Source organism: Molothrus aeneus, chromosome 2 (genome assembly GCF_037042795.1).
Source record: "Molothrus aeneus isolate 106 chromosome 2, BPBGC_Maene_1.0, whole genome shotgun sequence".
In the NCBI taxonomy this organism is placed as follows: Eukaryota; Metazoa; Chordata; class Aves; order Passeriformes; family Icteridae; genus Molothrus; species Molothrus aeneus.
Genome location: NC_089647.1, coordinates 46,973,911 through 46,996,469, shown reverse-complemented (window position 1 = coordinate 46,996,469; position 22,559 = coordinate 46,973,911). Strand labels below are relative to the sequence as shown.

General features: G+C 36.5%; 1 protein-coding gene across 1 annotated transcript in view; it reads right to left on the bottom strand.

Moving 5' to 3' along the window:
• The window catches only part of PAN3 (poly(A) specific ribonuclease subunit PAN3), a 79,109-nt gene that overhangs the window by 5,397 nt on the left and 51,153 nt on the right, over positions 1–22,559 (bottom strand). Inside the window, exons 9-19 of the mRNA XM_066544867.1 lie at positions 22,004–22,108; positions 21,255–21,312; positions 19,989–20,150; positions 19,711–19,827; positions 19,491–19,592; positions 11,590–11,755; positions 11,088–11,175; positions 5,058–5,197; positions 4,346–4,475; positions 1,380–1,444; positions 527–665 (exon numbers count right to left, since the gene is read on the bottom strand). Coding sequence (XP_066400964.1) covers positions 527–665; positions 1,380–1,444; positions 4,346–4,475; positions 5,058–5,197; positions 11,088–11,175; positions 11,590–11,755; positions 19,491–19,592; positions 19,711–19,827; positions 19,989–20,150; positions 21,255–21,312; positions 22,004–22,108 — 1,272 coding nt within the window. The remainder of the gene's footprint in view (positions 1–526; positions 666–1,379; positions 1,445–4,345; positions 4,476–5,057; positions 5,198–11,087; positions 11,176–11,589; positions 11,756–19,490; positions 19,593–19,710; positions 19,828–19,988; positions 20,151–21,254; positions 21,313–22,003; positions 22,109–22,559) is intronic.

Below are 22,559 nucleotides of genomic sequence, written 5' to 3'. Positions count from 1 at the left end.
AGGGAAGTTATTACAGAAGTGGACTTAACATTTTAAGTCACAGAAATTTTATAGCACTGTCCTGATGGCAGGGATTTTGCACAAATTTCAGTTTCCTTCCTGCCACCTACTCAAGTCAGCACAATTTAGGAATGGATCTTGCCTTATGACCATCCTTTGTGATAACTACAAACAGAAACCACCCCCAGTTAAAGGAGTATTATGGATCCTTTATGCTGTGTTGAAAGACCAGAGTAGCATAAAGGGACCAGCATTGCTTATCCACAGTAATCAATGCATTCTAGGATGAAAAGTTAATATTGTATCTCATGCTATATTAACAAATTTTTATTATCATGTACTAGTTTTATTTAAAATATCCATAGATGTTGGAATATTAGCTTATTAGCATCCAAAATGGGGAAAATAGCCACCAGCTAAGCCAATGGCATTAACCTTCCAGTGCCAACTTGCTTTTCAGTGGAATACCCTTTCAAAGAAAGCTAACCCAATCAAATGTGTAAAAGCTAACTGAAGTACAGTGTACCTTGTTAAGACATGAGATAATGTGACTGAGGTCAATCCAAGGAGTACCCGCTTCTGTCACCTGATGGAAAAGGTGATCTCGAAAGAGCTTTAGTAAATACCTGTCTCCAGTTTCTGACCACGTTGGGTCCTTCTGAAACCTAGTGAAAAACAAATTCTCATATCAAAGCTCAGTAAGTTAAGTAAAATCAAACCCCACAGATATAAATGACACTTCAATCTCAGCTGAGTAGTCTTGCATAGCTAATCTCCTGCTATAAATTGCAATTAAATTAGTCCCCCCCACCACAAACAGAAGATAACCTATACAAAACTTTCTCATCTGCTTGAGTGCCTAAAGCTAATGCCTTCCAAGAGCCACCAAAAAATAGTGGAAGAAAGCAAAAATTATCTGCAACAAGTTTATCACATAAAACTCATGTAGAAACCTGCATTATAAACATAACTCTAAGTTTATGCAGAGGGACTAAAAACAGACAATGAACACTTCATTTTCATGTAGTTAGTCAATAAAAAACAAGGCGAAAACTCGCTAGCTTAAAACCAGTATCTACATCCTTTGCTTCAGTTAAAGCAAGCAATAAAGCAAGCAATGGATTTCCTCCAAAACTACTGCCACTCACAAGATAAACCATACTAAATACAAGGAAACAACTTGTAGCCTTCTCAGCCTTCTCCTGTCTATTTAAAGTTTTGGTCAAAGTTGCTTATCTAATTTTTCTCAAGGCTTCTTAAATACTCATTTCTCCATGGGCAAATATAGGGGGAATAATTTAGCTTAAATTTATGAAGGAAGAAAGCGCATTGCAAACTGTGTTTTACATACTCTAAACCACAAAAACAAGTTTTCTTACTCTGGCCTCTCATTGATTGTTCCCAATTTTGCTAGAAGCCTAAACAACCTTCCATTTTGCACCTCCTAGAAAACAAGAAAAAAGTTATTAAGAGTCTCTGAAACAAAATTTAGACACCTACTTGCAAAAAAATACATGGTAATAATGCCAATGAAGCGCTGTTAATTACAAAGTCTTATTTATTCAAAGGAGAGGGTATCATTTTTTCAGACAGAGGTCAAATGTATTGTATTATGTATCAGTAGTCCAGTGCTCATTTTAGCACTTCAAATTATAATGCAAAGTTTCAGCAACTAATGATACCTCCCAGTCCCAGCAGGAACTGGACCAGGCAATCTATTTCCTTGTGGAAATGTTAAGTCTAATCTCCTGCCAGCCTATACTCACAGGTATGCTAAAATACAGTAAGTTAAATGAGAAGAATATGGGGTTTTATATATATATATATATATATATATATATATATATATATACACACACACACACACAGAGATATCAAGATACACATAAGTATGTGGTACACCACCTGATTTCAGGTAAAGATAAGAAACAATCTACCAGATCTGTTTTTCAGAAATGCTTTGTAAACATTTTTAGTAAATATTTAGCAACAATATCAAACTAATACTCAAATGATAATTGATTGCAAAAATAATTTTGAAACAGGTTTTTTCAAAGCAGTTAGAATCTAAGTCTTAAAAGAGTATAAATGCTGAGTCCATAAATGACATAAATAAAGCAATGACAATGAGGTCACACAGAGGGAGAACATTAAAATTAATAGTTGCTTAGCACACACGCAACTGAAAGTTGATTTAGCATGTTTTTCCACACTACTTAGGATGCAGTAAAACAGTAACATCCTAGCTTACATTAAACAAAAAAAATTAATTCACAGTGTAAATCGAAGTTGTCAGGAAAAGATCCTCTCTGATATTATTCACATTCTCCAATGGCTCAGGTCTCCAACATTATTCATGCTAAGATGCATCTAATTCCATGCATGATCATATTGATTTCAACTGAATTCAGTCTGGAGTAGATTACTGTGCACAGCTAGGTAAATAAAGTGGGTCAAGGTGATAGCAGCCTGACCTTGGACAACCTATGGGTTGCAGATTTCTATTAATAGTCTAAAAACACACTGGAGAACAGCTTGTACCTCAACAGTAGCAACACTTAGAGACTGACATGGAAAACCAACCCTGTCCAGCTAGCCAAGGTCTACTATTTGGTATAACCACCAAATTTATTTTTGGCATATGGTCAAATACTCAAAAGCCAAAACTACACCTGTGTAAAGTTCACTGCCTTGCAGATTCCCAGTGAATGGTGACACAGCTGAGCAAAAACACAGGCACTAAGTCTCCAAGAGGCCTCTCTGCAGGCCTAGTAGCCTATAAGGAGGGAGATACTCTCCACAGGGCTTATAAACTGAGGCTTTGACTGCTATGACATGAATATGAAAAACATGAAAGTGAGGAAGGAAAGGAATAGCATAACAGGGTTACTGCTCTGTGAGAAGTGAGTGTTACAAAGATATTAACTACATACAAACCACTCCCAGCATCAGAAGTCTCTAAGCTACAGATGACTGCATGCTTGGACAATATAAGAAAAAAAAAATCACACATGCTAGTCTTTTTCTAATACTCCCTCCAAAGCATTTGCTTTGGGACAAAAATGAACTGAGGGTAGCAGACTAGACTTAAGGGATACTGTGGCTCTGATGTTAATGGAGGGGATGTCATAGTACAAACAAGTTACAGTGTGACAGCTAATTAAGAAGTGGTATTTATCACTGTCAAGTAAACAGCTATTGCCAAACTGGGGGCTAAGCAACAACTTAATTTGTAGTATCTCTGCCCACCTGCTGGTGATAAGCAACTGCTCAAACAGCCTGACTAAAAATACAGAGATTGTAATGCTGATCACAGGGCAATCTCCATCTTTGCTATGGGAAGGGGTTCATCTGCCCAGCTTTGTGTAGGCACACAGGCCACCTTAACAACAAACAAACTTAAAAACCTCTGGAGAAGGATTAGTAGTTGATTCTGAGAAAGTGGGCACCCAGCATCTAGAGGTACACAGATACTGCCTGGCTCTTCTCCAGCTCCTTACTTCTGATAGATTTCAGCATCTTTCATCAAGGAGGGGAAGACTGTTCTCCAACAGGACAATACTGGAGAAATCAAGAGAACCGAGTCTATCAGAATCCCAAACACTGGTCTACTGTCTCTTAAAAAGTTCTCAGTGAAGGGTTATAATAGAGTGGGATCACAGAACTTGATTAAATCCTTCTGTAGTACCCTGTCCCACATATTTTCAGGGCCATGAGAGCATTCCCCAGTGTATCTCCTGCTGTCAGTTGCTTCTGACAAACAGACACCCGCCTGTTGAACAAATAGTACATATTTGATAACTTGATACATAGTACATATTTCCTTTAAAGATAGCACTTGATACCTTGACTGAACACCACAGACCCACACAGCAAGAGTGCACACTTCAGGAAAGCTGAACATGGTATCTCCATGGATTAGAATTAATTCAGAAAGGAAAGCATATGAGAACAAGCACACCAAAATCCAAACCTAAAAATTTATGGGGCTTTAGCACACATTAAATGATCTCCATGACACACATAGCCTTCTTTACTCAGAATGCTATTTTTAACCATGCTATAAAGAACATAATTTTCCCAAGACTACTGGCTGGAAATGAAGATACTACTTCATTTAAAATACAGCTGAAGACATCTTAAAACTAGGCATTCTTGAAGCTCTGGGGCTCTCAAAAGCCTGAATTTAGATTTGTCAAGCCTTCAGGCAGATTACTTAGGTTAATAAACAAACAGAAGGGGAAAAAAAAACCCAACAGAAACTAGTAGAAAACATTCGCTTTCAAGGTACAGCTCTAGGAACACTGACTACAGGTCTTTCTGCAGAAGTTACTACATGATTTACCTTTGCTAGATCTTCTTCTATAACATCATTTCGCATCTGAGCAGCATCCAACTGAGTATAGAATCGTGCACCAATCATAGGCATGATATCGTTTACACTGCGAAGTCTGTTTTGGTCAGTCAGCAAATACCTGCCAAAATAACCCAACCACCAAAGATTACTTTCTGGAAATGCCAAACATTATATTCCATTATGATTTTATAACTATTTAGCTTCTTGTATTTAATACATAAAGTTGACAATTGTTATGTTTCTTTTAAGAAGATACCATCAAGAAAACACAATCAATTTGCATGCATACATCGAGTCAGTTATTTATACAAGACAGGAGTATACTTTCACAAAACTGTGCAGTTCACTCCATTCAAACAGCAAGAACATATACAAAAAGAGAGAGGGATGAAGATTCTGACTGCAATGCAATTGTTTTTCAAATGAGGAAAGGAGAAAAGACTTCTACTTTTCCCCCTCAGGGTGCAAGGGAGAAAAAGGCTGACTATATTGAAATGACACAAATGAATATGCAGCCAGAAAAAGCTAGCACTCAACCTTTTGACCAAAAGGTCAGTGTGCCTATTTTATGAAGACAACTCAACAACAGCAGATTTACCTGTAATCTTACTTGCATTTGAAAATACTATTTCACTTTTGCATTTGTATACATAAGAAAAGTGCTGCTATTTCCTTTAAAAGGTTTATTAAACAAACTTACAAAATCAGATTCTTCAGGTCAGAGGAATAGTTGATTGTCACCAGTTCCATTGCTTTCTGCAAATTCTCTCTCTGAATTCCTGATAAAGAATTGCAAGCCAAAGCCAACACAACTTTCCCCAGGGAGATCAGATCTGCTTGCTAATAGGGAAAACACACAGAGGTAAGATTCTTAGTTCAGATAAATACTACCCCATGGTACTAGATGGTGTTAAAGAGACAGTTGTTCAATAACCTTAGAAGAATTTGAGCAACTAAAGCAAGTGCTATTCAAATCATAGTTCAATATGATTGTTCAAGTTACAGTAGTTATAAAGTACAGAAGAAAATCTGTCCTGACACCTAGCAATTTTCAAGTACTATATTTATCTTTGAATGATTAAAATTTACCTATTTTTAGCTTAAGGACAGTACCAGAGAGAACTGTGTAGTGAGCAGAAGCTCTGTAATGAGGTTCTCTGAGCCACCCACCTGCTCAATCCTGACAAGTCAAGGAGTTGGTGGCAAACAGAACAAGTCTTCTCAATATGAGATGTAGAAATAAAAGGATTATTTGTTAAACTGAAACCAGCATTTTCTGCATTCATATCTTTTCAATCTAGCCATCCAGTGTGAATTCCATACTGGGATCCATATCACATTCTAACACATGATATCACCATTATAACAAATTGCTCAAATATTTTAATCTCTGATGGACAGTGTGAAAAGATCTGAACTGTGCAAAATAACTAGACAGGCCTGTACAGCTGCCAAACAGAACAGCATTGTGTGTTATGAAGAAACCTTTGCATTACTAAACACTTTTGTTAAAAGCAGAACTGCTCCTCAAAGATGAATGCTGGATACAGCCTGCTTTGCCGTAACAGAAAATTCTGCCAGTATTAATAGCCAGCCATGAGAAATGATTTTGAAAAGCTGTAACAGATTTTAAAGCCCACTGCTAAAAGCAAGAGCCTAATTTAGTAGCAAACAATGACATTCATAGGAAAAGTTGAACTGATTCTTTCCATGGAAAGGCTTTCAGCTGCACACAACTTAGCAAAACTTAAAAAGACCTGCAGCCTTTAATGCTGGACATTCCTCAGAGTGAATTTAACAGTCAGCTATAGATATGAAATTAGACTTTTCCTGAGGTTTTGGGGTTTTTTGGAGAAAATAAGATATTTTTGCAAACCTAAAAACATAAAAGCTACTAGTAATTGAGAATGTCAGTTCCATAGCCTAGAGCAAGGCCAAGCCATTTAGCAGAGAATGCAGTCATACAAAGAATCCACCTTCTGTCATTTCTGTAAGAAAGGCTAAAAAAATCTGGCAGCATGACAAGTACTGGTTAGAATTTGGCAGCTTTAGAAAAGTGCTGTGATGGTGAACATGCCACAGCCCCTCTCAGCTCTTCCACCCAGAGGCATAACCACACCTGCTGCCTCTGGCTGCAGTAGCTGAGCACAGCCTTCCCTGAAGCCACGTCTCCCAGGTGCTGGGGGAAAGGGAAAAATATCAAACCTTTCCAGGTCCCTCAATGTCCCTGCTGTTCCTATATCAAGTATGATTAAGCAGCACAATTTGTACATGGATACACAATACATCAGAAGTTAAAATGCATGTTATTCTTGTAGCTAATGAAGACAGAAACAGGATGTGGAAAATGAGACAAATGTGGACAAAGTGGTTGAAAAGGATGTGGGACTGGCATTTGCTAAACTATTTCCTAAGCAACACAGAATTTCTGAGTATTAGCATTCCTTTTTCCTTTGGTAAAGAGATGTTAATCAGAGCAATAAACCCCCTTTTTCAGTGTGAACTTGCTTCCACTAACAAGCAGTCAATTTCAGCAGCAGGGAACACTGGTATGGCTGTAAACAGGATTTCTGCTGGTGCAGTACCTAGAAACATGTGTCACCTGAGACAAAGACATTTTCATTATGATTTTTTCCTCCAAAAAGTCTTGGAAGAAATATGCATTTGTATTAACCACAGATGTACTTCTTTCTGCAGTCCTCTACTTTACACTTAATACCTTTCAACTTTTAGTCATTCATAAGGATATAACCTATATAAATTCTGTATCATCATACAACCCTGGGACACTGAAAATACACAGGCAAGACCCTATGAAAATTGTCTTCCTTTGCACAGGTGCTTTCATAATATAGATTGCATTAGAATTTGGAAATTATTGAGGAAGTCTTACATTTAACATCAGACAGGAAATTTTAAATTCGAGCTTTGTGGGGTTTTGAGCTTTGATTTGCAACCTTAAATTTTTGTTTGTTTCACATCTACCAGAAGAATTGGCAGAGAGAATATGACACTCCAATGCACCCCCAAACACACAGTTTTCAAATTACAGCCAATGATTAGCTTGTTTTAAACAGAAAATTGGCTTGGATTCATCCCACTTATTTTAGGAACTTCAAGCATTCAGTTAAGAGGCTGATCAATATAAGACAACTGTAATTCTGTAAGACAATTCAGATTTTGAGCCAGTTGAACTGCTCTCTGGAGGCACTTTACTATTCATTGTTAGCTGAAATCCTGAAAGAAAATATTATCACAATACCCAATTTTAAAAGTTTTACAAGACCACAAAGGCAATATTCTTCCTGTGCGACTGGAGAACCAGAATATCACAAGCTGGAAAGATCCCATTAAGTTTAGGATTTCTGAGAGTCAGATTATTGTTTTAGAAGCAACTAAACTACCATCTGCTGACCCGCTCTATAAATTCAGACAGGGTACATGACTTCCCAGAAGCTGGGTTACATAATTTTTTCTGTAAGGAAGCAATCCACATAAGCCTATTAATTCCTAACCTATCCTATGAAAATATTCAGCTCTCAGTGTTCCTAGGCAAAGAAAGGTTAAAGAAGGCACACAAGAACTACCAGACTTCCTTGCAGCAGGAACACCACAAAAAATGTATTTTTTGCATTCCTGTAGTAGCCTTGCTAGTCCAAGGTACAGATCTGTTTTAGGTACATAATTCCCTTGTTTATATTGTGTTTGTGTGCTCCTATGGATCATGTAAGTTCCTTTTGATCTGACAGAAAACTTCTGCTATGGTAACTATCAACAGTGACTAAGCTGTAATACTAAATTGATTACTAACTTCAAGAAAAAGCTTTACACCTTCTAAGCACAGGCAGCTTTTTGTTCAAAAATGCACCTTGCATGCAATTAACAACCATTTAATTAGTAATTAAAGTCATAACTGTAACCTCTACCAACTTAATTTTCTGTCTCTTGAAAGCTTTGTGAGTAAGGATTTTATCAGCATGTAGTTCATTGACAGACCTATTAAATAGCATTCACTAAAAAACAGCACTAGGGGATAAACTCAAAACCAGCCACCTTCATTAATGTCTCCCTGTTCCTAAGTGAATTTCAAGCATGTCAAGTGAGTGACTTAAATGTTAATTGCAAAGGTACCCTTTCTTATTTTTTTTAATTGAATAGGTATGTGCTACTATGCCAAATGCCATAGAGATACCTCAACATACCAATACATTTGATTTTACCAGTCAGACATGTAAGTTATTAAAATAAAACTTTTTTTTGACAGAATCCATTTTCCAAAAGCACTTTGAAACAAACACAACTTTTTATTTTGTTATCCTGATCCACTGCTATGCTTGGATAAGTATCAGCTCATTCATACCCTAGTTCTGTGGATTCACTTAAAAGGATAAGTTCTAGAATTGTCCTTAGAAGTACCTCCAAGTTCCTACATTTTGGTGCGTTTTTTTAGAGTCAATAATAGTACTTGAGATGTCTCTTCAAACTAGTTTATTTAAATTTGGGGAGGTGCATATGAAAGTTATTTTGGTTTGCTAAATTGAAAATAGTTACTTTAAGCCAAAGTAACCTTATAGCCCTTGTTAAAACAGTAAAACTTACATTCTCTTTTTTTTTGTAAAGGGGAGGACTTACAAATTTTGTTCCAAATACAGAAATATTTATTAAACCTTTTTACTGTTTCCTGTATCATCACTTAGCTTTCCCATCTGTACCTTGCAATTGACTGACACAAGACTTTTGGACTGGGGGGGGCAGGAAGTCACATGCTGCAGTTTATACAGGTTTAACCCCTGGTTTTCAATGCAAGTGGCCATTCATATTTCATTTACTTCTTTTTAGCTTCCTTTTTGTTGCCTTCATGTAACTCTTAAATGATCATAGAGATTAATGTGTTTAACACAGATTGCAAAGAACAATTGCATTCCTTCTACATAGCTCCTCACTGTTTTGGCTGAAATCTCTCTTTATATTAACCATGGGAAATAGCCAGAAAATGGCAAATCCTAACAAATATAGCTTTTTCCATTGAAGACAACAACAAGGAAATGCATATTAGCTGGGCAGTAAACCAAGAGATAACCTACATTTTTAACAGTCACAGGAGTCCCAAAGGAATTCAGGAACTGGGTCATGGATCGAAAGGAAAAAGGACGAGCAGCAGCTGTAATTTTGTAATTTTATCTGGCTAGGGCAAACAAAGGTAGAGCATGAGAAATGACCCCTAAATTTCAAGGAATGGACCCAGTTTGGCACCTCTGAAGGAAAAAAATGGGCAGTAAAAGCCTAGCCCTCCTAGAAAAAACAGCAAAAGAAAAAAACAGACCGTATTTACTAATTGCAATTTAGATCTTCCAAACTAAGTATTTAGGAGTTTTTATTTTCAGGTTTAGCAGAGCAACCTAAATAATTTGAATATTAACAACATATAAAACATGAAAAGCCATTTCCCCTAAACAAAACTAGGCATTATCAAGCAAGTCAGCTGCCATGTGTTGAGCTGCTACGGTGATAAGTGCTTTTGACAGACTTGTGTACCTGCAAGTATTTTTAGATTTGTATCTTCAAGTATTCTAAATGTTTTTCTTTACTTGAATGTCATAATATCTCAGGAAGATCCCTTTCCAAACTGAAATTAAAATAGAGAAGTACTTAGCTTTAAATAAAATCCCTCTCATTACATTTTTAGGCATGGAATCCCTTATTTATTTGTATTTTCATCTTCTCACAACTGTTTTCCATTAAATTATTACCAAAAGCCCACTGATACGGAGCTGAGTGTGTGTGTGTGTGAGCATGAAATCCTTTGGTGTACTCCTCAAAGCACACTGAAAACTGCTTTACTGTACCATTAAAAAAAAAAAAAGTTATGTTCTAGGATATGGTCTCCAACAAGCTAGTTTCTTCTGGCCAAAGTTCAAACATTTCAGTTATTACTTAAAGACTCTGAATAAGCAGTTTTCACAGTGAATAAGGTCAATTAATGAAAATCAATTAAATCCAACTCCCTACTGTAGTCTTTCACTCCCAGTACAAACAGGGTATGTGATGACTGCTGAAGTAATGTACTTTACCCTGAGGGGAAGTTAGGGAAAGAGGCACTCCTGTACACAGTGATGCTCCAGATGACTGTGGAACAGTTTTTGTTAAGTCTAAAGGGGTTCTTCTTAATTCAGGAATTATGCAGAGTCCACGCTTCAGAGAACACCAGGAGAGCACGGAAAAACTAGGAGCCCAAAATAAAGATACACTAGAATCTTTTTGGCACGAGGAGAGGGTCTAAATGCAGTTAACTGAAAGATCTTACTCCTCTCAACAGGTATTCTTAGTTATTTATGTTAAAATCACAAAAGACAGAGCAAAAACTATTATCATTATTTTTTATCTCTAACACTAAATGTAAGATTTTTCTCCTCCTTCCTTTAGAAATTACTATTTCCAGTCGTTTCTGACTTAAGTTTGTTAAATACTATAGTTCAACCTGTTCAGTGAGCTTGCTGAAATTTTAGAGGCAGAAAATACCAAAATGAGCATTCACATTTATAAATTATAAGCAAATTTGAACAGTGTATGGGAGAACCAAGATCAAATCAGAAGTGAAAAAATACATTAATTTACAGATAGATACACTGGACTACAGTTTAATTAAAGTACTTGTCTTCCAAAAGGAATCACACTGGTTTGCAGTAATCCCTTTGTCAAGCCACCAACCTAACTAGCAGTGTTGTCATACCTGAAACTGAGCCATTAATGCCAGTGGATTATTTTGACTGTTGTCAAATGTCAAAACGTCAAAGATTCCAACACAATTAACTCGTAACCTTCAGGAACAAGAAGAGAAAAGGAAAAATTGCCATTAAACTTAATTGGTTACTCAATTTTTCTTCTAGCATTCATTGAATTTTTTGATATTATAAAAGCCAACAGTACTTAGCAAATTACTATGAATCAGAAAAGACTGATTTTACTATTCGATAAAATGCACAGACAGTATTCCATTTACAAAAAAATCAACAAATTTCTAAACTGACAGTAGTGGGTCTGATCTGTAGTTTGAGGATAATGTATAAGTCTTCCCAAAATATGTTTTAGAAGACCTTTAAAAAACCAAAGTTACAAGCTTTAGCACAATGCCTCAGGCCAGTTGAGAGAACTTAGTAGCTATTTATGTACCAGGTGCAGAGTCAGCAGCTGCCAGGAACCCAGAGCACAGTGAGACTGAATGCTTCCATTACCTTGTTTTTCCTGTTACCAGAATCTTGGTTGGATCCATAACTCTGCACGCCAGTCCTGCTGTGTGAATGGTCCGTAAGGCAGAGCTGAGCTGCACAATATATGCCCATATCAAAGACTCTGGAAGCAACCCCGCATGCTGCCGTGGCAGAGGTCCATCATGCTGACCTAGAACCAAAACATTGTGAGCATCAATGGAAGGCTGCTGTGCAAAAAGCAAAGTACAACATCTTGAATCATACAAGTAACTCACACCCTCATTTCATTTAACTCTTAGTAGTCCTTGAAAAACACATTTATGTTGCTTTGAAGGTGAGTTTCGGAATAGATTTTTCTTCATTGGTTGGTTTCACATGGTGGTTTTTTGAAAATGCTGACAATTCATTAGGCATTATTATTTTCATTCTCATATTCAGGGAAATGATGTTTTGAAGTTGAGAATGAGCACTGATTGGAAATTTCTCTAAGCAGATGGTACATCACAATATGCAGGTACTTCAGAAGTAAAAACACCAATATCCTGAAACAAAGAGTATGTACCACAATAGCTGCAACATTTTATCGCCTTTATTGCAGGTAGGCTTCCCAATTAAACATTTTCTATCATCTAATAAGAAAAAAATAACAAGCTAATTTTAGCTTACATGAGCAAATCGGACAAAGATTTGGAGGCTAAACATCACTGAACACAACTTCACTTACGTTCTGCTGTGACACTGCTCCCTGACAAGTCATCACTGCATGACCCCTGTTCCATGGGTCATATGAAAGAAATGCATTACTCTCCTTCCAAATGAATTTTTAGTTCCCCTTTCAAAACTAAAACTCAGTCTTTGCAAACACACACTCAAATCCTACATTACTAACAGTTTGAGTAATACTGAGTCACAGATGAAAAAAATTAAGATATAGATTAAAAAATGTTATTTTAAGTATGATGTGCGTAATTCAAGTAAGCTGGCATTGTTTGCCTTGTACGAATTTGAAGCAGAAGAAAATACATCCAGAGTAAGACGGTACATCTCAATTTTACAGACCACAAGAGATATTTCAAGAGGTTGCCTCAGTACTGATTTTGCTTATTTTGAGACCAGTAATATCATCAGTAGTAAGTAAAATCATGTAAGCAACTGATTGGTTTTGCTGTGAACTGACTGCACTCTTCTCTAAACATTTATTTCTTTTTAGTTTTTTTCTTTGTTTGTTTGTGGGTTTTGGGTTGTTTTCTTTTTGGTTCTTGTTTTTTGAGGTTGGGGTTTTTTTTTCCCTCCCTTTCCCCCTTTTCCTACACAACCATATCAACATCTGTGCATTTGATCAAAGTAAGCATATGTATACTTGCATGCATATGCACACACAAAATACATGCACAGTGAAAAAATGTGGAACACATTCCTGATAACTTTTTACTTGGAAATTTTACTGACTTAGGGGTCATGGGCTGAGAATGTTACAAGCTTTCATTTGAGCTTTGTTTTGTCCATTTTTGAAATTTTAGTTTGCTTTTCAGGTTTAAGGTACTTTGGTTTAGATTATAAAGATCAAAATGCTGACTCCTTTAAAAAACAATAAACTTGGCATGTCTACTGAAAGCTGAATATAATGAGATATTGTTTGTTTTTTCTGGCCCCCTGATGAATCAGTATGCAAATCACTTCCCACAAAAACCATCATTCCAAGTCTCATGTAGCAAACTTTTCCCTCATAACTCTCTCTTCTTCAGAATGACAAAAACTATAATATAAAATGACTGAGAAGATACAACCTCCTGTACTTGTTTAGACTCTTTACTACTTGCTGTAGAATGCACTTTTTATCTGGTGAACAGCAACATGAGTAGCAAGTTTAACAGGGATGTGCATGGATACTGTAAGACAGTTACATCTGTACAAAGTAAGTCCAGAATAGAAATGTTGCTATAATATCCCAAAGAGAGAGAAAAGCTGAAACTTGGCAGCTATTTTTGTGCATGCATAACAGCACCCACCCTTTGATTTTTAAATTAAGGCAATGTAACCAAGGTAAAGTCCAATATAAACAGAAAGACCAGAGTTTGACACAGCTCCTCCTCATCTATCAGAAAATCTCAGCAATGTTATTTTACTACTGGAAAAACTTACTTGAGGCTACAGCCAAATCTGGGCTGTGGCTTTCACACCAGTTGGCTGCACCCCACATTCACATACACTAAAGGTACAAGCTAAAACATGGGAAGAATCAGCTTTGAAATGCCCTCTTACATATCTATCTGTTCAAAATAAGCACAATTAAAATCAGTTCAGTTGGCTGCAATGCTGACTATAATGTATGTCCCAAGAGGCCCACCACACCTGCTGCAGACAACACTTGAGCAAGGACCCAAGGAAATGAGACCCAAAAGCTTGCTCTTCAGGAGAAACACACAGTTGGAAAGCTTTCCAAACAGTGCTGAACACAAGGAAAAACAGCACAAGAATGCAAGTAACCATTACCCAAATGATCAGAGTATTACTTGAAAAAGTGTTTTGTTAAGAGATTCCATGGTTGATTTGCAAAGGCTTCCCACCACAGGCTGAATCTATGGCTACAACAAGCAAAATTTCAGACTGTGCTCTTCCCACCTTCTGCATGGCAGATTCACCTCTCCTAATAATTTCATCTCTGTGATGTAGAACACAGCCACAAATGGAAAAGATTAAAAATTTAAAAGCTGCCATTTCAAGAACACAGGTTATCCATTATTTTTCCTTGCCACATTGGGATAAACATAAATAAATAAAAATGCTGACACTTACTTTTTAGTTCTGTGGTATGCTGTTGACAACAGAACAAAAAAATTTACCCTCTGTACCAGTGTGTATGCATATATTAAGTTTTTCCTTCTTAAAAAAGTATTCAAATGAAATTCTGTTCTCCAGAGCAAGTGTGAATCCAGGAATAGTCCTGGGGTGGGAAGTAAGACCTGGGAACACCAGCAGTAGGACCTGTTTGACACCATTAGGAACACTGAAAGCATGCCAAGAAACAGCAATTCTCACACAGTAATGAAGAAAAAAAAAACAATGAGAGATTCAGCTGTTTACTAAATTGAACTCTCAGGCTTGTAAACCAGTCTTTTACATTCAGAACTATGAATTGTTCAGTGTTTACTTCAGAACTATGAATTGTTCAGTGTTTCTAAGTTCAAGTACTGAAAACAAGACAAATGCAGTAGTCTTCATCTCTCCTTCAGGGAAAATTGGGGTTTGGTTTTACATTTCCCTGTTTTCAATGTACAGAAAGGTTCTGAACTACTTGAACGCAGCAGTATTTCTTGTAAAAACTCCAAAGCTACTGAAAACTCAAACTTACTTCAAAAAAGTTGCAGCTTTTGGCAAAGGTATTTTAGGATAATTATTAGTCACATATTCTGTCTTCAAAAACATCATGCTGACTTTCAATATTCACATATTCTTACTCCTCATCACACACTATTCATCTAGTCATCACACAACTTATTTCTTTTTCAATAGAAGGGGTATTTTATAAAAGAAACATTCAGCACGTGGGGATGTAAAAAACTGTAAAGTCAGCAATGATGTCCATTTTTGTGCATGACATACTACTATTAATGTGTCAAAAGCAAAGCAAGTTTCCCAGACCATGCTTATCTTAATCAGAAACTATTTGTTTGCTGAAAAACAGAAACTGTGCTGCTGAAAACTCCTACTAACAGCATGTACACCAACATTTAATTACTCAGGGTTTAAAAGCAGACCAAAGGACATAACAAAGGCATGCTTATCTCTGCCAACCACAAAAACTCATCAGGACAAACCTTTCTGGCAGCTGCCAATAGTTACTGTTAATTTGCCAGGATTTTCTGACTGTTAAGTTCTAAAGTACATACATTCAGAATTTGGTTTACCATTCAGTTATTGGACTGTTAAGAACAACATTTCAGTACTTTTGGGTTAACTCGCTAATGCAAAGAGAACATAATTTCGGCAGAGATAAATGTACTAATACATGCTATAGTCTGAAACTAAGAAATATAAGAAAGTTGGAAGAATGCCAAAAAGTTCCAGAACAACAGATTTAATGTGAGAATAATATAAGAAGAAACTTTTCAAATAAATGTACTTTGAGTATCGATTAAATGAAAATTGAGATTCCCGATTTTAAACCATGCAAATTTAGTAAAATATGACAGAACAATGTTAGATTATCACATTGTACCATCTGAAGGAAGAGGAGGTATCATTGAATAAAGAACACAAGCAACAAATTCTACTTCATTCAGAAGTCAGAGACATTAGTTTAAGCATAAAAATAAATGTAAGCTGCTATTTTTCTCCCCCACACCAAATCTCTAGCAAGGCAGTCCCGTAACAGGGTCTGTAAATAACATGGCAAGAAGAAAACACCCAAGACTGACCACATTGACACCAGTGACATGCAAGACAGCCATGTAAACCATAATCCTCATCTTTTAACTATCAAGGTCTCATGTTGCCAACTCAAGTGTTCAACATAAATAAGGTTGCATACCTGAAATCAAATTCTCTGAGTTCACTGATCAGGTTCACAGTGTTGTGCCTCCTAAAACCTTTATAAGCAATTGTACTAATCTGGGCCTCATGCTGCAGAGTACCCAACTTCCATCCATTCCCCTGCTTCTCTTGGGAGTCCCCTCTAGGCAGGCAGACGGCCAAGAAACTCTGTGAGGGGATGGAGAAAGGATCCGTGAAGGCAAGGCAATTCTGAGAAATCAAGTTATAGGTATGCAATCTTATTTTTCTCTCTTAAATTGCTCCTTCTACTGAGGACCAGACTAGAGAGCAGCAGCTATCAAAAAAAAAAAAAAAAAGAAAGGCCAAAGCAAAGATATGCAGAAAGATTTGGCAAAATTTGGGAATTCAGGTGACTTCTTTTCCCCTAATTTATCTAATTTATCTACTGAAAATATTGAAAGAGCAGGTAGTAATTGCCACAGTCACGAGACAATTATCTTCCCTACATATCCCTGTAAGTTCTGTTGCAATAGCTCATTTTCATTAAGTAATACTTTGGTTCAAACAGACATTGATGCCTTATTTCCAACTTCCCAGATTATTCCTGCCTATAAAAGGAAGCTGAAGTAGGTGAAACAAAGGGTCCAGATTGCCCATGAGCCTGTTTCAAAGACACATACACTAAAATCAGCTTGCTATGAATTATGAAGTGTATAAACATAAACAAGTAAAATATTCTATTAGCCTCCAGTGATTTGCAGCCCAGAAGTAAATATCATGCCTATGCAGTCCCCAAATATTTCTCCTCCATGAGTAAGCCCACTTCCCCCTTGAACTTAGGCAAATGTCCACAATAATCTGTGAAAGTTCCATGGCTTAATTATCATGACAGCATAGGTTTTGAATTTGCTACCTGTCTATTTTCATTGGTAAGTCCTTAGTTTTAGGCTGGAAGAAATAATAAACTTTTTTTATTAATTTCTTTGTTATTCCAGATGATTTTTCAGACCATATTCCAGGCACTTTTAACCCCATTATATTCCTTTTCTTCTTTAAAAGCATGAAAAACATTATTCCACTTTGCTGTTCTTCATCCAGCTGTTCCACACATTTGATCATCCCTGTCACCTCATCTCAACTTCTTTGCTGCTCTTTTACGCCTTTCAAAATGCATGAGGAACACAGCTACAGAGAGGAGTCTGTCAGGCACACACAACTTGAATACAATGTCTACTATTTCACTGCCCTTTTCTTAATAAGCTACATTAATCTATTTCCTATTTACAGCTATTCAGCAAGAGGACAGTATTTTCTTCAATCTACTTAACTGTGGTCCCAGACCTATTACTGAGTGGCAACAGTCACAACAGAGGCCATCACTTCATGTTTAAAGCTAGTTCCATTTTTCCTTTCATCACATTGGTTTACATTACATCACCTGCTGTATTATCAGTACGAGCTCCAGTCTTGTAACATCCTTCTGCAATCAATCACAATTGGCCTTTGTTTTTAACAATCCAAATAATTTGGTATTACCAGCAAACTTTGACAGACCATTTATCTTCAGAACAAACAAGTGAATGTGTTAAGAAATATAACTCCCAGGACATCATCTTGTGAGACCCATCAGTGATCTTCACTGTTCACTCTTTCTGTTTCCAATATTCTAACCAGGCATTAACCTGAGAACCTTCTCTGCAATATGACTACTTAGGTTCTTTTAAAGACTCTGTTGGACTTCATTGAAAACTCCAAGGTCTTATCTACTCGATCTTCCTTTAAAGAACTTTGATAGATTAATGAGACATGACTGCCCTTTATAGGCAATAACTTAATTATTTTCCAGTATGACCAAAAAATGTGTTCCCAAGAATTTTATGTAACTTTTATTATTTTATCTAGAACAGACATCATTCTACTATGATTCTCTAGATAGATACAAAAACATAACAAGGACTGATTCACATGGAAATTGAAAACCATGACTGGGAAACACTCAGGAGTCTAGTCCTGCACGTAACAGTCATTAACCTAGCAGTAGATCTTCCAGTTTTATCTCACCAAATTAGTTTCACATCAGGCTCATTGAATCTGTAATTGCACTCTGATTTGCCACAGGATATGACACATCAAACAGGGGTTTCCTCCATCTGAGATATTACCACCAAAATCAGTGGTGGAAATCAAGTTCCATCTCCACTTAAAATGATCAGCTCAGTGCTAAGTCAGTGAGAATTATGCAGTATATAAGGTATCCACAAGTCTTTGAATGTATGTAAGGTTTTCTTCAAGCCTTTTAACATATTCACACACACTACCAAACCATTATACTCTGATGTAAAAGATAGCCAAGTGAAATTCTAGATGTCAACCTTTGAAACAGTTTGAATTCACAGCTAAAAGCTCAAATTTCAAAAGGCACGAGAAAGAAAAAAACCTTAGCTTCTGTTTCTCTTCATACACTGGGAGCCTAAAGACATTTAGGGAACATCTTCACTAACTAAAAAAAAAAACAGGCCATGTCACAGTTGTCTGGTCATCTTTAATGCTGGATCTAATTTCAGAGCTGGTCCTGCATTAAGCAAGAAGCTGGTCCTAAAAAGCTCTGCAGGGTATTTTTCTACCTCAAGTCTTTCTGTGATTGCCTTAAGCAGTGACCACCTCTCTTTCTCAGCATGGCACTGTTTGTGTTGCCAACTCCTGACTGCAGTTTGTAAGACTGCAGGGGTCACAAACTGGTCCTAATAGGAAGAATGATTGACAGCACAGTGTTTTGGAGAGGAAAAGGCTTTAGCCACAAGCATATGGGCTCTACTGCGCCACTTGCTGAGCCATAGACCATCCTGTGACAGATTTAAGAATGCTTATGTAGTGACTCCATTGAATCTATGTATAAACATCATTAAAAAAATTTCAGACCTAAGATGTGAAGTTGGTGTCTGAAAAGAATAAGGTACAGGGATTTTTCAATCCATTTCTTGTCTTAACTAGTACTTCACATTTCAAACCATCAAATAAAATACTGTTTAATTATTCCTCATAGTGAGGAAAAAACCAGAAGGGTAGGACACCTAAACAGCAAGCATCAAATTGGCACAGCATATCTTTTGAATTTTGGAACTATTGCCATTAAATGATAGGTGTTACCTGGTGATAGACCTGCAACAAGGACAATAGAGCTCCTGGCTCCTGTATTGTTCCAACTTATTTTTCTCTCAAAGAGCTGTAATTCCCTTACATTCTGACATCAATTTTATATTTGTTTGATAATTTAAAAAGATTTTACAAATAGGAGGCGAAGAAGAACTCTCTCATGTCAATCAGCTTATGGCATGATTAGCCAAAAAATTTGAGCTGAACAACTATTTTGACCAGATGTTTACTGCTGAAACAGTGTATAGAAGTATTGTATCATAGTGTGGTTTCCTTACCCCATTTCCGTTTTGTGAAATAGGAATCAGCACTAGGGTCATTGAAGTGTCTGCTCATCATAGTCTCTCCTCCAGCATGAAAATCATACGCAAACACTAGAGCTTAAAAACAGAAACAGGTGATATTTACTAACTCAAGCATATTTGAAAAAAGTATACACACATCAGCTGGGGGGGAGCTGGGGAGAAGGGCAGTGGGAAAGAAAAAAGAAAAACTTACAGTGTTCTCCAAAAGCTTTAGTGGTAAACACTTCACGCAAAGTTACGATATTTGAGTGCTGAATCTTTTTCCACATGTCAACCAATACCATGCACTTTGTGTTAACAAGACGGAAACCTAGGGAAAAAATGAAACCCATGGTTTAAAGTATAATGTTTAGAATGAGAAAATTTTACTTCAGCATTTAGTCTGAAACTGCTGAGAAGGAACCAGACACTAAAATATGACTGGTACACTCTGGAATGCTAGTCCTACTGAGTCAACTCAATGTTTCTCACCATGTATCCTCCGAAGGCAATAGGGCAGGTCATCTTTACTATTTACAGCTTTATAGCATGATGTAATGTACCCAAAGTTGCTCGTTTTCTGTATCCGATTGGGCGGTGGCAGTGGTTCCAAAGGAAAGAGACTGTGGTAGCTGTCCACTTCCGCAGGAACTGCTAGAATCAGTTTATACACAGAAACATGTTAGGCCTTAGCTGACTTTGAGAAAATTACTGAGTAGCAGAGAAAATTAAAATGACTTCCACTAATATTTAAATTATCTCCACCATCTTTTAGGTGCATGTGAAGTTAAAATTCACTATTTTTGCTTTAACACCAACATATTCATAGGTTCCTAAAAGTGATCCCACTGACCTAAAATTATTGTCTTCAGAAAAAGTGTTACACCAAGTAAAATCAACAGAATACATGCCATTTCCATTCCGTCTGCCATTTTGTTATTTACCTTAGAAATTCACCCTTATGAATGATATTTCTTTGGTGTTTTTCCTACACTGATTCAATAATAAGCACCAATTTTCATGCAGACTTCATACCATAGTAAGAGCCACATTTTCCTCAGAAAAAAAGCAAGTATCAGTCTTACATGTTTTAATATACTGGTTTATAAAACAGGAAGAGAGAAGTGCTAAAGGTTTGTAAATCAGATTAAGAGATTACCCTCGCACTTCATCAGGATTAAAACACTAAACTGCATTTTTAACTGCATCATTATCATAGTATGCACACATTTGAGAAGATACTGCAAGCAAAAATTGTTTAAATCAAGCTGAATAAAAAAAGCCAAATCACAGTAAACAGTATATGGTTCTTCTGCCTGACAGCTAGCACAAAGCCTTCACTCGTATACCAGCAAAGTCACTTCAAAACAAACTGTTTTGCTAGTTCACATACCACCTTTGAAAATATATTTAAGGAAGGACTTCATTTAAAGAAGTACCTAATACCTACAAAGTAATACAAAATTGTTCTTCACAGGGCTTAACTGCCTTAATGATTTTTCCTTTGTCAGCAATTTCAACTATTCCTAACCATTAAGGAATTTCAAAACAGAAGAAAATTACAATAGAAGACAGAAAGAATAATTCATATTTCTGAAACCCTGCATTTGGTTAACCATGGCCCAGGCTGATGATTAAAGCTACATGAAAAAATAAAAACAGGTGGCAGCTTTTGTAAGAGGTTGTTAGTATAGATGCACATACATGGTTGCAGAAAAACATGATCACTGTTTAGAGTTTTGAGAAACACTTACTTACCAGGAATATCAGCCTGATCAATCTGGGCCATAGTTATTAAGTGTCTGTTGATGAGTTCCTGAAGGAAAAATTAAGTTAAGTTTTGAACATTATGATTCAGCTCATTAGTTTTGAAAATTTAAGAAAACACTGTCTTTGAAGTACTAGCATCTAGTACTTCAAAAGTACTAGCACTAGTACTACCTGTACTAAAATAAAGAATTAATGCAAGTGTCTAGGGTAGAGAGGATCAGAAGATCAATAGTTTGAAAATTTGAATGATAAAATACCTAAATTCTTAAAGGAGCTTCAGAAGACATTTGCTATAGCTGGCACTGACAAAGTCAACTACTACAGTAAAGCTGAAATTAATAACACTCACAGCCAGCCTTGAGATGATGAACCCTGAGCAGAGCTCTTCAACTAACACCTGCATACACTTCCATTGCAGTGGGAGACTTTCAAACTGAATAGTATTGCAGCTTAAAATAATGTTACAAAAATAAACCCATGCATGCCAAAAAACCACATCAGTAATAGTACTGAGCTGAATAGTAAATCATGGCATGCAGATTAGATTGCAGTCATATATGTTGTAACTCATCCCCACCCTCTGTTGTACTCCACTTATTATAAGATTTGATTTTTCAAATTCTCCACAGGGAAAACTGACTGCACATATTGCAAGTGTCTATTTCTGTTCTACCATTAACAATTTTTTATTTTTTGCCAAGATATTAAATTTTCCTTTAAACTCTCTAACATCTTACCTGTCTGAGCTCATCTGCCATGAAGAAGGAAGGTGCATTTGCTTTTGGCTGCATGTAAGCAACATGAGGTGCAGCTGGATGGTAGATGTGGTAGTTTGGAAAAACCTAAAAATAAAATATTTCAAGAATCTTTTTCAAGTCCTTAAGGATAAAGTAAATGAAGAGTTTTCTCACTCTTTCAGTTCAAACTATGAAATCCTCATGTACAAGTTACAAATATATTGTCAGATATGTTACCATTTTTGTATGTGGTATTCACTTCTAAAGATTTCAAGGGAGAGGGAGGTGTATGTGTATATATGTATGTACGCAGTTATTTTCACAGTTTTGTAACTGCCTTTTTCCCCATCACTATAAATATAAGAGCTATTTAACCTATCAAAAAAAAAATCTAGACTTTTTGATGTTTTCTCATTATGTATGTATCCACTGAGACAAATAGAATGCTTTCCTGCTATTACTGTGTTAAAACCCCAGAAAGCTCTACACAGCTGTAGAAATATATAAAAATTACTCTGGTCCTTATATTTCAGTAATTTTTGGATAACAACTAAAA